Source organism: Anolis sagrei, chromosome 5 (genome assembly GCF_037176765.1).
Source record: "Anolis sagrei isolate rAnoSag1 chromosome 5, rAnoSag1.mat, whole genome shotgun sequence".
In the NCBI taxonomy this organism is placed as follows: Eukaryota; Metazoa; Chordata; class Lepidosauria; order Squamata; family Dactyloidae; genus Anolis; species Anolis sagrei.
The window spans coordinates 44,845,378-44,864,349 of NC_090025.1; the positions used below are offsets into that span (position 1 = coordinate 44,845,378).

Genomic DNA, 18,972 nt, shown 5'->3' on the forward strand with positions numbered 1-18,972 from the left:
GGTAGAGAAAGGAATGCTCCATTTTTGTGACAGAGATTGAGAGAATATTATATAAAGAACTGCATATCAGGACATTCATAATACTGCAGAGTCTTGCTTATCCAACCTTTGCTCATCCAACATACTTATTATCCAAGGCAGTCTGCATCCCGCTCGGATCCACGTCTGTTTCAATACATTGCAATGTTTTGGTGCTAAATTTGTAAATACTGTAATTACTGCCGATAAGTTGCCGAGCCAAATTCAAGATGCAGGTCATTACCTATAAAGCCCTAAACGGTTTGAGCCCCGCCTATCTCTGTGATGGCACCTCCTTCTATGAACTGGCACGAGCTCTAAGATCTTCTGGGGAGGCCTTCCTCTCGGTCCCACTACCGTCTCAAGCGCGGTTGGTGGGGACGAGAGAGAGGGCCTTCTCAGTGGTGGCCCCCCGTCTCCGGAACGCCCTTCCAAAGGAAATAAGACAGGCCCCATCCCTCTTCCTTTCGTAAGAGCTTGAAGACCTGGTGATTTCAACAAGCCTTTGAAACTGACCAGTTCTAACTCAGCCCCACACATGGCCTAATATGGCCTTATTCTTCCTACCAATTACTCAGATTCTTTCCTCTAATCAGCCCTGGAATGAACAGCCACAGACCCGTACCTAATATTATTGTTGTCTGCCATAGCATTGCACTTAATTTCTGGCCCCCCTAGAATTTTTGGGCTTGCAAAAATCTTGGCTTGGCCTTTTAAATTTTTAATTGCCTTGAACAGGCAGGATTACTTTTAATATATGTGTGTTATGGCGACAATTTTTATGTTTATATTTTGTTTGTTAATCTTATAGTTATGTTGTTTTTACTCTTTATGTTTTGTGATATTACTTGGGAACCGCTCTGAGTCCCCTCGGGGAGATGGAGTGGTATATAAATAAAGATGATGATGATGATGATGATGATGATGATTATTATTATTATTATTACATAACGTTACCATATATTGAACTGCTTTTTCTGTCGATTTGTTGTAAAACATGATGTTTTGGTGTTTAATTTGTAAAAACATTACGTATTTTGATGTTTAATAGGCTTTTCCTTAATTCCTCCTTATTATCCAACATTTTTGCTTATCCAATGTTCTGCTGGGCCATTTATGTTGGATAAGCGAAACTCTATTGTGTATATATTAGCTTTGAAAGATTTTGGCTATTTCTCAGAGTTCACAAACATTACTTTTTCGACTTCAACACCCAAAATTAATTTTGTAGCTCAAAATTAACTTTTTTCTGCTTCTTCAACAAATGTTATGTGTTTTCAGTGGAATCATAGCCTTAAATAAACTTGTTTTGCAGCAGGGGGAAGAAGAGCGATCATAATTTCAGCAACAAAAACATTTTCTCTAGTATACAGCAGTTCAGTGGTAGACCACAAATGCTGTTGGGGTGAAACCGTCAAACTACCAAAATATCCTCTAGGTTTGAATACCAGAATTTCTGGTTAGAGCAGGCATGGTCAAACTTGGGCATTCCGGGTGTTTTGGACTTCAACACCCACCATTCCCAACAGCCTCAGTCCGTTTCTTTCCTCTCTTCTGCTGGAAAAGGAAAAGGAAGGGACCTAAGGCTGTTAGGAATGGTGGGAGTTGAAATCCAAAACACCTGGAGGGCACAAGTTTGCCCATGCCTGGGTCAGAGAAACATATTTTGCATTTTCTGGCAGACAACCTAAGCCTAGATGGATATTTGTGTCAATCTCAGTGTAATACAGCTTTTTAAGAAAACAACAAATCATTCTATCAGTGGCTTTCAAACTATATTTGGAGGTCCCTGGAGTTGATCAGGGATTCTTCCACGAGAAGGCCATTAATGGCAGACCCATCTCTTGAAAATAATGTGCACCTCCAAGGGTAGGCTGCATACATATTCTCAGTTCATTCAAGGTAAAAATTCAGCGCAGTGGCCTTGATAAAATTAATATATTTTTCATTTAACATCTTTGTCTTTTAATGATTAATGTGAAATCCTACCAATATACTTAATCTTTCTTTTGTTTCCATTAACACATCTATAATTTCCAAAGGATTTTCTAAATCACCGAATCATTAGCCAATGCCCTTGATTTATACATTTCTTTTTAAAACTTCATTCCCAAGATCATTGGAATGTTATTTCAATAGTAGCCTCTCTTTCATCTGTTTCTCCCACCTGGCTTCTCAGAATCAAAACATTTCTCTCTGTTGTGATCCTTATTGTTGAGTTTGTGTATATTGACAATCATATGTGATTATATTTAAGTGAATATTTAAATACTTTTTTATATATAGAAGATTAAGTGGAACTGTTGGACAGTACTTGGTTTCAAAATGAAAACTTAAATACCATATATACTCAAGTATAAGCCGACCCAAATATAAGCTGAGGCTCCTAATTTTACTATAATTTTACTATAATTTTACTACAATACTACTAATTTTACTATAAAAAAACTGGGAAAATGTATTGACTCGAGTCGAGGGTGGGAAATGCAGCAGCTACTGGTAAATTTCAAAATAAAAATAGATACCAATAAAATTACATTCATTGAGGCATCAGTAGGTTAAATGTTTTTGAATGTTTACATAAAACTGTAATTTAAAATGAGAGTGCCCAACTCTGATTAAACCCTTATTTTAACCTTCTTCAATGTAAATGTGCTTATGTATCCTTCCAATAATAACACAGAGAAAAATAAGAAATGTAATAATAATAATGTAAAATAATAAATGTAATAATAATAGTAAATAGAGTAAAATAATAAGTGTAATAATAACAATAATAAATAGAGAAAAGAAAAACCGTAACAGTAATAGAGTAAAATAATGTAAATGTAATAATAAGAATAAATTTAGTAAAATAATAAATGTAATAAAATAATAATAACAGAGTAAACTAATAAATAACTTTAACTTCAGTATAAGCTGAGCGGGGCTTTTTCAGCCCAGCTTATACTTGAGTATATACAGTACTTTAGGTATTACTGGGGTGAAAATGTATTGTATGTTGTTTCGAAATACTTGTATAAATGGAATTCAATTAAGAGGGATAGGTTTCCTGCTTCTTTGCAGGACGTTGGACTGGATGGGCTACAATGTCTCTTCCAACTCTATGATTCTATGGAAGAAATTATATTTGTCACTGTTAGGGAGAATTTGTGTGATAACAATTTACCTAGAATTATGTTCTTATTTCAGACAATACTTGCTTTGACAATGGATGTTCCACATAAACAACGGAAGTTATACTGAAGTTGAAATTGCAAGGGGCCTTCAACTTTATTTTAAAACAAGGGTGGTTTTAAACAAATAATTGTCAGTGTGTCTCTGAATCCAGGAGATGGCTGTATCACATTCGTGTTCTTTCAAGTCTTACACAGAAGCAATGGAAGGGCCACCAAATGTGGGCAGACCTCAACTTTTGCATGCAAAAAGTCCAGTTTCAGTCCTAGGTTCCTTGTGTAATATTAGAAGACTTTTGTTTGAATCCCCAGATGCCTACTGAGAATATAGACCAGAACATTTTTCAACCTTTGATCTTCCGGATATTTAGGATTTCAGCTCCCAGATTTTTTTTTGTGTCAAAAAGAATTGGCCGTCTGCAAGGCCAATTCTTGTGAAAGAATTGGCCGTCTGCAAGGACATTGCTCAGGGGATATCTGGATGTTTTACCATCCTGTGGAAGGCTTCTTTCATGTCCCCGGATGAGAAGCTGGAGCTGACAGACAGGAGCTCACTCCGCTCCCTGGATTTGAACCACTGACCTTTTGGTCAGCAGTCCTGCCGGTACAAGGGTTTAACCCATTGTGCCACGGGGGGCTCCAGCTCTCAGATGCCCCAACTAGAATAAGCCAATGGAAAAGGATTCTGAGCAATGAAATCCAAACCATCTGGAAGAACAAAGGTTGAGAACTACTAATGTAGACAACAGTGGTTGAGATGACCAACAATAAGTCTTGGTATAAAGTAGGTTCTGATAATTTTATATAAATTGTATGAATCCCCCCTCCCCAAGAACAAAACAGCGAGCCTAATTGTTAATCCGTATCACATTGACGGTGATGTGTAACGGCAGAGAAAGAGTCCTAAAAAACAGAATTGAACTGAAGTCAGATAACCATCTCTTATTTTATTTTTTCTTTTAAAATTGGTATGTTATTAGTCAGTTTCTACATTTTTTCCAGCACTCTGTACAGTTCTCAAAAGGAAATAAACAATGTCCAATGTACAAAGTAAAAAACAGTAAACTAGAAAATTCTGAATAAAATGGAGCAAGTTGCTGGCAAAGATACAGTACAAATTAGTAATTAGACATCTGAAGTGCAATACCACTGCAGTGAGGATGAGTTAAAGAATGAAATAAAAATACTCTATTTTAAACAAACATTATATATATATTTATTTATATATATATATTTATATAATTATATTTATTATTTATATGTATATATATTTTACAGATTAGACCCAGTGATATCTGCAGGATTGTAAAAACATATTTACAAATCATTCTTCTTTTTACACATGTCATATACATCAGCACCATAGTAAAAACAAAACAAAACAAAAAGCCCAAGATATTAAAGGTTTTTTATTACTTGGTCCCATTTTAAAATATTTAAAGGAAGCTTTACAAATAGGATGGATTTAGAGGCCTCATCAGAAGAAGAAACAGCAATTCTTGTACTTTTGTGACAAAAGTGAATGATAAGTTTTAGTACTCATTAGATTTTGTGCAGTTCAGAGCCCTGATATTACAATCATAATATCACAATTCAGTGCACAATTACCTGGGAGCAAGCCCCATGGAAATACAGTAGGACTTACTTTTGAATCAACAAACAGGCTTGCACTGTCCATCTTCTATTGTTACCCTTTCCACAATAGTGGAATTCTGTCTGAGGCTGAGAGAGGCAATGAAAACAGACACTTGGTTCCTATCCAGTAAATTGCTATGCTGAAGGAAATGGTCACCCTCTCTCTCATCTTTACTTGACTCTACAACACTCCAAGACCCATTTGCTCTTTGTTTTCCCAACTCTGTTCAATAGCTAATACCTGTTTCTGCCCAGGATATCATATTTGGATATTCAGAGCACAACTCTCAATTGATGCTAAAATGAGAATTGACTTTGGCACGCAATAAATTGAGTGCATGGCAAAGGTTTCATCAGCCAAGAACTGCTTCACCACAATTCAAGCTCGCCAGTCTGCAAGTGCTTTTGTCAATCCTCATTGTGGCACAGGCTGAAATTGCATTTGGTGATGTTCCATCCCACTATATCTAACTCTCATGAGTATCAACATGTCACCAATTTCAGTGGCCCACATGTTCAACAACTATGGAGGAGTTTAACGCTCGAGGGCCTGACTATATATTATGTGTAATTGAATCCTGATTCTTTCCTTTTCACTGTTTTCAAATAAAAACATCTTCTGGAGGAGGTATTTTAAGTGAAGTGTGGTCAGATATGATGGTGATCAGTCCCTTCTCTTTTCCACTTCAGAAACACCATTCTGTCCCATGGAGTTGTGTTTGCTTTTGAGACCTTGCATGGGAAGTGTGGGGAGAGAGGGTTGGAAAGTAACTGGAGGGTGATACAGAGTAAGAACTGTAAAGTATTGCTTCTTTTCAACTCAACAATCTTTGTGGAAAAACAGTATCACTGGTGTTTGATTACATGGTTGCGTGTAACATATAATCAGGACCAGACACAATCATGGAAGTGCGTCCCTTTAATTCCAAGCCTGTGTTCAACATACAGGGATATTCATTTCTCATCAGCTCCACTCTTAAAACCCTTATGGGGCTAAATAAAGCATTTTAATTCAGTTCTAACCCTACAAAATAGTGGCACATAAAGTTCTACTTGAAAATTACCTCTGGGGAGCTCAACTGCAATACTATGTGCCACTACTATCAGAAGTTACCGCAGTGGAAGATCTTTTCTTCCTTACTTTATTTTCTCAGTGACTAGCATAGGTGTTATAGAAAGAGCTTGGTACTGTCATATACAAAGAAGGGGGAAAATGAAATATTTCTGAAAAATGTCAAGCATAAACATGCTTTCAACTTGCTGGATGTTGATATGTCAACACTGATGCCTAGGTAATATACATATACATGTACACTGTTGTAGTTATTGGCCCTTTCCTGTGTGATCTTTAGACCAGTTCCTTCTTGAGTTCCTAAAATTCAGCTGAACAGAATGTGCTTGGAACATCACATGGGTAGCCCAAACTCCATACAATTAACACCCATTCATCTTGCGCTCCCAGGGAAAACACAAGCTAGACACGAACACTATCATGTACTTGAGCATAATATATCTCTCCTTTTCAATGTCTGGTTGTTCTTGCATCCCTGTCTTTGGTGGCAGCCACTTCAGTGACCAATACAAGCACTGCATTGGCCTGTACTAGAGCTCTGCTTCTTTTCTTCACCCTTAAAGACAAACTAAATGAAAAACCATTTAGTTATAGAGGAAATGGACAGCAAGGGGAAGGCAAACTACCCAGACAGGACTTTTTCTACACATAAAGACGGTCTGATAGCCCAGTAAATGGTTCCATTCAGCTGTGGATGTGTCCAGTCATCACCATATTCAAGCAACCTTGGCTTGACTTCCTGTTAGACACATAGATACATGAAGAAACTTGGTTGTTTGCATAAACCCAGAGTTTAGCACCTGTTCTGACCTGCGTGGCTTGTACAATCACCTAACACCTCTCCTGTTTTGACTCAGGACGCAGCTGCCTCTTCTGTGTCCTCAAAGCTACGGCCATTCCATTAGAGCTGAGTAGGAAAGTGCACTGTTGAGAGACAGCCACTGCTTTGCCACACAAAGACTAGCAGCCTCCTTTTGTTTTTCTCATTCCCACCTGCAGCACGTATGCTATGGCACAGACATTACCAAGGAGATGCTGGCAAAGCCTTCTTACTCTTGTCTTCAAGTCCATCCATGCCTCCTACAAACAGCCAGAGATCAGCTTGCTTTGCAAAACTCGAAAACCAAAGTGAAGAGATAAGGAGTGGCAACATTCTGCTTTCCTTTTTTGACCCCACAAAGCTTTGGAACTGTATACACAATCCCATGTGCTACGGATTTCCAAACAATTCATCAAGTTCTTGCATCCACTCATCACTTGGTCCACCTTTAATGATGGAATCTACAAGGTCTGCACTCTCCGCTAAATTTGGAAAAGAACCTCCAGTTCCCTCATTACTATAACCATAAGAGAGGTCCTGAGTGGAATTCCTCTCATATATCTGACCTTGGCTGTTCTGGGTGAAGTTTCCTCCTGCTATATGCTGTGCAGGAGGCTGGTTAAAGCCAGTCAGAGTAGGAACTTGCTGATTTATTGTAGGCATAACCATTGATCTAGCTGAGTTGTTGGTTCCTTGTTGTCCAGGGAGCTGTTGCAACATCTGTCTTCCTATTGCTGGGTTAAGGGTCCGTACTGTCCCACTTGTGTCCATGACAGATTGGCTGATGCCTTGTGGAAAATGTTGCTTAGGAAGCCTTGGCTGAGCCGTCTGCATTGGATAAGCGGCACCATTATTAAAAGGTCCAATGTCACTGCTAGTCCTCCCAGGCATACCTTGTAACCCTCGTGCCTGCCAGTTCTGTGCTCCTTGTGGAACTGGACCCATCATGTTTTGAAGTCTGGGAGCTTGTGGTCTGGGCAGGACCTGGCCCACTGGTCCTTTCATTTGCTGATGCTGTTGAGATATGGCAGAGCTTACCAACATGTTGGGGCCAAAGCCACTGACCATGCCTACACCTTGTGTGGAGCTGGGCTGCCTTGGCCCCGGATTTGGGTTATGTGACAGGCTCATGCTACTTTGGTTTGGATGCTGCAACATTTGGCTCATTCCTGTGTTCATATTGTACATTCCCGGTTGGCTGGCTGCAGGGCTGCTGTAGGGAGCCATCCCTATCTCGGATTGGCCAGCTGCAGCAGACATGGCCCCAGTGTTCTGGGAAGCCCCCATTGTCATCATGCTGGTGTTCTGGGGCATCATTCGTGATGTCCTCATGCTCTGAAGAGCTGCTTGGTTCCTAACTGCTGCTATATCCTGGGGGGAACCTAATATAAGAGAAGGGAAAATAAACATCAAAGTGTAAATTTCAGTCCAATACAGAAGATTTCAGAAATAATGTTTTCTGTTTTAATTGTAAAGGATTTTATTTGGATTTGATTCTTGATAACCACCTGGAGTCAATGAGCTCCAATACTAGCCTTAGGCAGAAGCTGCATTCAGTTTGCAAGGTAAGATTCTTAACTCTGTACAGAAAGTTATCAATACAACCAATAATTGCCTAAAAATCTCCAAATGTGGTTTAAAAGAATAACTATTTTATTCTGTAAGCAATACCTGTCAATAACTCCAAGATACGAAGAGCAGAAGAAAAGTGCAGTTGATTTCCTAAAGCAAATTCAGTTCAACCTAAACCAATCCAGCTAGCATAATCATATTAGGGAATCCCTGAAGCTTCAAAGCTTAATATAATAATGAGACAGAGACTTAGAAGTACTAAGGTATTCTCATTCCACTGATTGAATAGAAATATACAATGGAATCCTGTATCATTGCTTCTTAAACTGTGGGTTCCAACCCCAAGTGAGGTTCCCTTCGCTCAATGTTGGAGTCACAAAACCTTTGGCAACAGGAAAAAGGTTCTGAATGCCACTTAGACATTTACATACATCTGTTAGCAACAACATGCAGTGTTTACAGTGGATTCTTCAGAAACTTAAAATCATAAAAAGGGAAATCAGCATGTTTAACAAGCCTTGAAACTGTTGATTGTCAGTCAATTTTAAATCTGCATACCTATTTTATATATCTACTAGCTGTGCCCTGCCACGCGTTGCTGTGGCCTATAGTAAAACTTATCAAAGTTGAGGTAGATATCTGGACTATTATGAAAGAGAGGTACCTACCTATTCCTTCCCCCTTTTCCTCCCCCTTTCTCTCCTTTCTTCCTTCTCTACCTCTTTCTTTCTTTCCTTCTTTCACTACTTGGTTTCATCCTTCTCTCTTTCCTTCATTCCCTCCCCCTTTCTTCCTTTGCCTTTCTTCCCTCCCTGTTTGCTTCCTTCTTTCACTTTTTATTTCCTTTTATTTCACCACCATCATAACAATAACAATAATGCAATGCATTGCCTCCGGGACACCTGACACCTCTCCCATTCCCCCTAAAAGGGTCTCAGAGGAACAATAGCATAATAATAATAATAGAAATAACAACCTTTACCCGCCACGTGTTGCTGTGGCCAATCTTCCCTCTTTCTCTCCTTCTTTCCCTCCCTCCCTCCCTCCCTCCCTCCCTCCCTCCTTCCCTCCTTCCTTCCTTTCTTCCTTCCTTCCTTCCTTCCTTCCTTCCTTCCTTCCTTCTCCTCTTCTTTCTCTATCTCTTTCCTTCCTTCCCCCTTTTTCTTTCTCTTCTGCTGTCTCTCTTTTCTTTCCTTCCATCTTTCCTTTTCTTCTTCCTCTAACTTTCCTTCCTTCCCCCTTTTTCTTTACCTCCCTTTCTCTTTCTTCCTTCTTTCCTTCCTTCCTGTCTTTCCTAGATTTTGACTGGGCGGGAAGGGGCGGGGTGGGGTTTGGAGGTGGCGTGAAGTAAAAGGAGGTAAGATTGGGGCAGGGGAGTGATGGAGCGTGGGGTTGCGTGTGTGTGTGCGGCAGCGGGGGGAGTGATGGAGCGTGGGGTTGTGTGTGTGTGTGCGGCGGCGGGGGGAGTGGGGTTGCGTGTGTGTGTGCGGCGGCGGGGGAGTGGGGTTGCGTTTGTGTGCGGCGGTGGGGGGAGTGGCGGAGCGTGGGGTTGCGTGTGTGTGTGTGGCGGCGGGGGGAGTGGGGTTGCGTGTGTGTATGCGGCGGCGGGGGGAGTGATGGAGCGTGGGGTTGTGTGTGTGTGCGCGGCAGGGTGTGTGTGTGTGCGGGAAGCGGCGCGGCGGGGCTTGGAGTGGGCATGGTTTCTGCAGAGGGAACGTTGGCCGGAAGACCATGTGCGCGCACGAGGGAACTTGCGGCTGGGCGCCAATGCGCATGCTCAGTTGTTTTGCCGTTTTGTGAGTGTGTTGTTGTGTTGTTTTTCATTTTGAGTAGATATGTTTGTACCTTGTGGGTTGTGTTATAGGCACGGGGATTTTAGTTAAGTTTCGTTGGGGGATTTTTGAGTTTTGTTGTTTTGCCGTTTTGTGAGTGTGTTGTGTTGTTTTTCATTTTGAGTAGGTATGTTTGTACCTTGTGGGTTGTGTTATGGGCACGGGGATTTTGGTTAAGTTTCGTTGGGGGATTTTTGAGTTTTGTTGTTTTGCCGTTTTGTGAGTGTGTTGTTGTGTTGTTTTTCATTTTGAGTAGATATGTTTGTACCTTGTGGGTTGTGTTATGGGCACGGGGATTTTGGTTAAGTTTCATTGGGGTTTTTTTGAGTTTTGTTGTTTTGCCGTTTTGTGAGTGTGTTGTTGTGTTGTTTTTCATTTTGAGTAGATATGTTTGTACCTTGTGGGTTGTGTTATGGGCATGGGAATTTTGGTTAAGTTTCGTTGGGGGGTTTTTGAGTTTTGTTTCCTCGTTGGATGCCCCTAACAAATTTATATATATAGATATACCCAGGATCATGCAAAAATGTCTCAAGTGGTTGTGGGGAAAAAATTAGGCAAAAGAGGATCATGAGTGGAAAAAGTTTAAGAAGCGCTGTCTTAAATCAACTTTTATTTAATGCAATTTTCCATATCCTTAAGTTAAGTAGTAGCTAAAAAACCCTGTTAGCCAATTATGAAGATGTGTACTGGAACACTAGCAAGAGAGTAATACCATTGGGCATTTGGCTGGCTTTGTTATGTAGTTGTATAACAACAGCTTTCTACTGTTCTAATTCCTGTATGTGAAGGTTCATTTACAAAGATGCAGCACTGATGCAGAATTCTGGTCATGTTAATCTGATATCTCTCTTTTATCCCTAGATTTGGTGTCATTCTGATGACTGCCTCTAAACATTGTCCTGATTATGGAATAATATGAGTTGTGTCATAAACTGGATGTGAGACTAGACTATATATTTAACTTTTCTTTTTGCAGAAGTGCTTCATTTAAAATGGTGAATGATTTATATCACAGAACATTATTTTCCTCATCTACATACCTTGCCTTTAGCATGCTCTGCTTTGAGATTTACATTAGAAGATAAATATGGGCTTAATTTGAAAGTCTAATTGCTGAGGCATGGACCTCTGAAGGCATCCCTTCATGAGAAGCAAGATGAGTTAATGTCAGAATATGAAGTTTGACCCAGAGGCCCTGTGTACATGGCCTCGCACAAGGCCCACTATATTCCGAACCATTCTTCTAAGAATCCTAGCATAGAATTGCATCATTTGTTAATGTAAATGCATTTAATCCCTGTGTGTGTGTGTGTGTGTGTGTGTATGTGTGTGTGTGTATAGGGGGGACAACTAGCAAAATACCCAGAAAGTTTAAATGATGCATTTTAAATGGGTTTTTGTGAGCTTTCTGGGCTGTGTGGCCATGTTCCAGAAGTATTCTCTTCTGGCATTTCACCTGCATCTATTGCAGGTATCCTCAGAGGTTGTGAGGGTGTTGGAAACTAGGAAAATGGGGTTTATATATTTCTGTAATGTCCAGGGTAGGAGAAAGAACTCTTGTCTGTGTGAGGTAGGTGTGAATGTGGCAATTCCACAGATGGACATTCCACAGATACATAAACCCCATTTTCCTAGTTTTCAACAGACCTCATAACCTCAGAGGATGCCTGCCATAGATGCAGGTGAAACGTCAGGAGAGAATGCTTCTGGAACATAGCCATACAGTCCGGAAAACTCACAGCAACCCAGTGATTCTGGCCATAAAAACATTCGACAATACAATGAATTTTAAACTTCCATTTTATGTTTAACTCTTGTTTTGTGTATTTTAATATGTATTTTATGAAAATATGTTTTAATATGTGTATTTTAAAGAGTGTTTTAAAATGATTATGTGCTTTAGCAATGTTGTGACCCACCTCGAGCCATGAAGAATGGCAGGTAAGAAATAAATTATTCTTATTCTTATTAATAGTAATGATACTCCTATATGAAGGTGACAGCCTTTATTATGCTTCCACTGGTCTGACGAGATGAACTATACGTTTGACTATACATACACTATAAAGAAACAAACTGGGCTGCTGGAACTAAGCATTTATTTTCACAACAGGTGTTGAACTCCTAAGTAAATGTCATGTAGATGTAGCAGCAATGTCAGTAAGACTATTCTCTAAGCATTGTTGGTGTGTATTATTCCATTACTTTGCCTGTCTGCTCTCATGCTTTGTAGAGAGTGGGGTAATCGAACATTGGAGCAAATGGCTTCCCTTGACATCCCAGTAGCTTCTGCAAAGGATGCAGCTAGAACTTTAAGGGAGACCAGAGATCAATGCAGCCGGTCCACAGAAACCAAGGCTCTTTTCCAATGGCCTTCTCACTCACCAGGTTCCACTGGTCAGAGATAAAAAGAGAAACCTATCACAACAGGCTTTTGCCGCATCCCTGTAAAATGAGTTCCTGAGTGATGTCAAAACACAGGAAGGTTGTAAAGTACTGGACACTTGGTCAGATTTGGTTGGTACTGTTTTGTGATGGTGGAGTCTATCTAGGGTTCTTTTCCAATCCTATCTGGACATTAAACCTAGGGTTTTTTTGTATCACAAAGGTGTATCAGAGACCTAGCTGAGAAATCAGAAGAAACTGTTGGAAAACATAGTCCTCCAGAAATACAATAGTGGATTGTGGGGAAAAACCTTATTATGATCAAGTATAGAGTATGCTGTGATACCCAGCCTAATTGGATTAAAAACCTTGTTATTTTAAGATCACACATTAGTCTAAGCAAACATACCATCTAGAACAGTGGTTCCCAATCTTTTTTGAGCGGGGACCATTTGACCAAGGATCACTTTGACCAGGAACCACTTGACCAGGGACCACTTTGACCTGGGACCACTCTCCAACATTAGTACCAAAAGGCTGACGAATTAGTTTTTTGGTCAACTTTAGGGTTTGGGGTACTGATTCAGAAAATCGCATTGGATAGACCACATCAGCTCTAGTTTCTGATACAGAACATATGTCATGGTCAGTGACAGGGAAGGAGTGGCAGGCGGTGCAAAAGGAGCGGAAATAAAATAAAAATAAATAAACAAAGAGGAAAGAGGCTGGCAGATCCAATTTTCGTCCTTGCTACTCACTGGTGGTCCATGGCCCACAGGTTAAGAACCACTGATCTAGAGGAAGCTGTTCAGATACTATAAGTCAGAGACTCAAGTTATTACATGTTAGCAACAGGTGGTATCATTTTCAGTTCACAAATTACTTATGGGTAAACATAGAATTAAGTCTTATTTGGTGTAATGATCACAACCTAAAATGCAGTGGGCCCCTGGTATCTGCTGGGATTTGGTTCTAAGGCCCACAGGGATGCCAGAATCCATGCAAAGCCAAATTTCATTATATACAAGTAAAATGATGTTCCTGATATTAAATGGCAACATCAAGGCTTACTTTTTCATGTGCGCAGGGTGGGGGACAAATATTTTTAATTTGTGGATGGTGTAATCTGTGTGTGCAGAATCCATGGAAATGCAGGGCTAACTATACTATCCTATTCACTAGGACCTGTTTCCAGGATTTGTGCATAGGTGTGCAACCTGAAGTACTTTCCCGAATTTGATCTAGACACCTTGTTATCTTTCAACCCATACTGTTATTCTGTAAAGACAGTATTGCCTTGGGACATGAGGCTAATTCAATTTTGACTACAGTTAACAGCCAGCCTGGGATTGAACGTCATAGAAAGTCTGCCAAACAGGCTCATATTTATGCAAGCATTAGTTAAAAATCTATTTGGTCATTTAGAGTTGAAAAAGAAAACAACTGTTTGACTGTCAACCATCTGAGAAGCCCTTTAAATATTTCCATTATCTTTCAAAACTAAACTCACAAAAATAGAAATGTCAGTTGAAGAGTGACTAATCAATTGTTTTATAGCTTAGGAGGCATAAGTGAATGGATTTTCTATAGTGTTGTTACTGATTATGTCTATGGAAAGAAGAAAAATGTGTTTTTTGTCTGGACATTTAAAACAGAGATGGTGTTTTAACAAATCAATACTGAAGCACATTTTACTCTACCTTGGACCAATGATGAGAAGCCAGAAAATCCTATGCTTGTTAAATTCTACATCCTGTCAGATAACTGAACTAGGTATCTTCCTGATGTTGGGGGATGACTGGGTGGGAGGGAGTATTGATTTCTAGGAAGCAAATATGCTCCCGTGTTTATCACCTTTTATTTGAAAATAATTGCAGGAATTTTGATTATGCCAAGAGTTCATTGTGGCTTCAGTTCAATACAGTGCTGAATACACAACCCTGAAGACAGCTGAGCTTTCACTTTTCTTCCCTTCCTTCTTCCCTTCCTTTCAACACCATCAATTCCATTATACTTTTGCACAGTATAGTAGGATTGAAACAAAAACAAAAAACCACCGGCTATTTTTTTCCCATTCATTATGTATATAAAGCACCTTCTTCGCAGGGTATGATTCTGAATATTAAGTGCCTCTGCATAGTGCTTGCCTTTTGCAGACCACATATCCAAATTTCACTTTCCCCTCTTGAAGAAATTAAGTATACCTTTTTGCAGACCGAACATTTACATTGCTCTGTTGAGGCATGAACAATCTGGAATGGAGCTATACCATATATACAGTACATATTTACTATACATCATTATTTCTCAACCTTTGGGGGTTGGGACCCCTGGAGAGGGTCGTGAGGGGTATCAGAGGGGTCACCAAAGACCATCAGAAAACAAAATATTTCCTGTTATTCATGGGGGTTCTGTGTGGGAAGTTTGGCCCAATTCTATCGGTGGTAGAATGCTCTTTGATTGTAGGTGAACTATTAATCCCAGCAACTACAACCCCCACATGTCAAGGTCTATTTTCCCCAAACTCCACCAGTGTTCACATTTGGGCATATTAAGTACTGTATTTGTGCCAAGTTTGGTCCAGATCCATCATTGTTTGAGTTCACAGTGCTCTCTGGATGTAGGTGAATTACAACTCAAGGTCAATGTCCACCAAACCCTTCCAGTATTTTCTGTTGGCCGTGAGAGTTCTGTGTGCCAAGTTTGGTTCAATTCCATGATTGGTGGAGTTCAGAATGCTCTTTGATTGTAGGTTAACTATAAATTCCTGCAAACTACAACTCCCAAATGGCAAAATCAATTCCCTCCTAACCCCACCAGTATTCAAATTTGGGTGTATCAGGTATTTGCGACAAATTTGGTCCAGTGAATGAAAATGCATCCTGCATATCGGATATTTACAAGACGATTCATAACAGTTATGAAATACCAACGGAAATAATTTTATGGTTGGGGGTCACCACAACATGAAGAACTGTATTTAAGGGGTCGTGGCATTAGGAAGGCTGAGAAACACTGCTATACATGGATATCATATTTATTCCATTTTTTTAAATCACAAAAAGTATAAGACTCTCTCAGGCAATAACAAATTCCTTAAAAGTGTTATGAGCAGCAAGGGCTCTTCTTTAGGAAATGATTCCAAAAGAAAAATTAAATTATACAGTTTGGACCATTGGTTTGACTCTCCAGTGTTATCCTGATCAATACATGATTAGACCACCAACTCCTTTTTTTAATCTATTGAAAATTAAAAATCTTCTTTGCAAGTTCCATTAAAATGAATGGGTGCTGTATAAGAGGGGTTCAGGGAGCATACAACCCCTCCTGTTGCATCAGCTCTACTTGCTGCCAGTCTGCTACCAAGCACAATTCAAAGTGCTGGCTTTAGCCTACAAATCCCTAAATGATTCCGGTCCAGCTTTCCTGTCCAAATGCATCTCCCTTTATGAGCCAGTTAGAACACTAAGATTTGCCGGGGAGGTCCTGCTCTTGGTCCCGCCGCCGTCGCAACTGGTGGGGACAAGAGACAGGGCCTTCTCGGTGGTGGCCCCTCAGCTGGGGAACTCTCTCCCCATTGAGATTAGATCAGCCCCCTCCTCCTAGCATTTAGGAAACAACTTAAGTCCTGGTTGTTCATGAAGGCATTCAATGAATGACAAGAATATGGAAATATGAAGTAGCAAAAGATAACCTTGGGATCAATGTAAGACCTAAAAGTTTTAGGTCGTGTTTGTGATTGTTGTTTATGGTTTTGTAGTTTAAATGGTTTAAATCTTTTTTATATTTGGATAATGTGGTATGCAATTTTTTTATGTGTAATGCATTGAATTTTGCCAAGGATTATGCTGTGAACTGCTTTGAGTCACCCCAGGGAGGTGGGGTATATAAATAAAAAAATGGTATATAAATAAAATAAATATAATAAAATAAACAATACTCTTTCTATTACCTATCAGTGGGGCAAACTCCTTCCAAAAGTCTGGTATGCTTAAATCAGCTTGAGCCACAGACAAGCCGTTCTTGTATTAGTCTCTTACTCCAGAAGATGCCCTTACTTTTGACAACACCCAGGCACAATTTATGCAGATCAATTGCATCATTAGTAATAAACAAAACAAAATGGTGTCTTCAGAACACAAATGGCCCCAGCCAGAGACAGGTGGCTACCGACTCTTTAAATGCACCTTGAATGAATGATTGGATTTTATTATATGGTCACAAACCAGGAGTTGCTCTCACCTTGAAACTGATTGACTTGTTGCACGGGATAGGGATTTCGCTGCTGTTGCTGGAGATGCTGACGAGGCAAATGCGACTGCTGTTGCTGCTGCAAATGCTGGGAATATAAAGAAAAGAAAAGGAGTGAGGGGAAGAGAACCTTGCAGATTGTCAAGAAAGCCAATGGGGAGAGAAACACTCTCTTTGCTCCCTCTCTAGCAAGGTGTTCTTGAACTACAAGTGGTGCATGAAAGTGGCCAGCAAAGTGAACAGTAAGTAGACTTGTGTACATCAAGGGCTCTCGGCACATAGTGTTCTTTTTGATTCTGAGCATCCCTGAGTTTCCACAGCAGCCCGTTCTCTTGGCTCTCTCAAGAACCATTTACAACTAGGCAAAAAGGCAATGGGGTAACGTGTGTTTTATCTCTTTGGATGCATCTGCATCTGGATAATATGCAGAGCTAGGAATGTAATATAAGTTATTCAATGCATATACAAGTAATGCAATGATTTCTCCTACTTAATGCAAGGAAAATGTAAGAATGGCACATTTCAAAATTAGTCTAATGTGTGTAAGGGAATAAGTAAAGGGAATTAATTGCTTTAAAAGGGATCTACCACATTCTGATAAATGTTAATTAACTGGTTTTTGTGTGTGCTGGGATTGGCCAAGTTGCTGTTTCTCCATAGCTACCACCATCATTGCCATAATAGTGCAAGAACAGAAGAGCCATTTGTGGTTTATGTGGGAACAGGAATCCATATGCAAAAATAGGGTATTTTTCTCCGATTTGAGGTCCCAATGACAATGCTCTTTTGGATGTAGCCACTTCTAGAGAGCTTCAGGTTGGGGACATCTGGATCATGAGATGAAGAGTGTTCCTGTTAGAGTGTTGTTGTAGGTTTTTTCAGGCTATATGGCCATGTTCTAAAGGCATTTTCTCCTGACGTTTCGCCTGCATCTATGGCAAGCATCCTCAGAGGTAGTGAGGTCCTGTTAGAGTTCCTGTTAGAGTTTCATCTTATACGATTCCCTCAATTCTACATTACTAGAAATCCATTTGGGGGGGGGGCACACAACATTGTGTGATGGCTGGCATGGGGCTCCATCCCTGAAGAAGTCTGGAAGTATCCTACGACACTGAGTTTAGTAAGCGTGATGAGGTCACCAGTCTCTGAAGGCCATGAAATACTGTTGAGAATTATATTCACCAACAGCTAACACTCAGGATTGTTTATAGGCCGAATACTCTCTGGTGGTATAGTTTCTGTGGTATAGTTTCTGTGCAGGAAGAAAGAGAGGGTAAATAAGTGTAGGTGTTGTAGAAGGCTTTCATGATTGGAATCACTGGGTTGCCATGAGTTTTTTTGGGCTATATGGTCATGTACCAGTAGCATTCTCTCCTGACGTTCTGCCTGCATCTGTGGTGAATAAGTGTAAGTATTTGCTTGTAAAATGCATGGGCAAACAGCAGTATGATTGACTCTACAGCTCCTAACACTGACCACTCCTCCACTTACTATGCATGAGTTTGGTATCAAACCATTCAAAAATCATCACCGTAAGTGACTCACAGTGGCTAGAATTATATTTGTGGCCCACTATAGTGATTGTGTGTCTGAAAATGCATCTGCATCCAGTTACTGCATATATTGCCTTATAAGCTTCCTTAAGACTGCACTGTTCCTTATACAGAAAGTTGTACCATCCACTGCATTGTTGACCCAAATATTACTGTAAGATACTGGGCTGGATGAAGACCTGACCATACTTAACTTAAACCTCATAGACTTAAAATGGTCATCTCTGATTTGTTTAGCACATTAGTCCACAGATTAACATATATCAAATTTATCAAAATTTTGGGTAATAGGCAATGCATTTTTCCAATGTTGTTTATTGTCTAAAATGGAAACAGGGACTGATCGGTTCCTGGTCATTCTGGAAAGTGTCAGATCAACTCACCATGTGTCAAGGAGGAATGGATGAATCTCTAGCACATATGGTCATTCCCTTTATATTATCTCTGTGATCATTGGATTTTGAAAAAAATGCAGCTTGTTGTGGAAACAAGGACTGGTGAGAAAGCTTCAGTTGGGACACCCTTTCTCCATGATAACTCTTCTAGGAGTGAATTTCCAAGGGGTAGATTCCTCTCACTGCCTGTTGTCTCACCTCCGCTCTTAACTACGGCCTCTTCTACACTGCCATATAATCCAGATTATGAAAGTAGATAATCC

At 40.0% G+C, this 18,972-nt stretch overlaps 1 protein-coding gene across 1 annotated transcript in view; it reads right to left on the reverse strand.

The window, feature by feature from the left end:
- Window positions 1-4,121: 4,121 nt before the first annotated feature.
- Window positions 4,122-18,972, reverse strand: part of MAML3 (mastermind like transcriptional coactivator 3) — a 357,082-nt gene continuing 342,231 nt past the window's right edge. The window contains exons 4-5 of the mRNA XM_060778923.2: window positions 16,753-16,849; window positions 4,122-8,103 (exon numbers count right to left, since the gene is read on the reverse strand). Of these exons, the coding sequence (XP_060634906.2) occupies window positions 7,112-8,103; window positions 16,753-16,849 (1,089 nt within the window). The 3' untranslated portion in view covers window positions 4,122-7,111. The remainder of the gene's footprint in view (window positions 8,104-16,752; window positions 16,850-18,972) is intronic.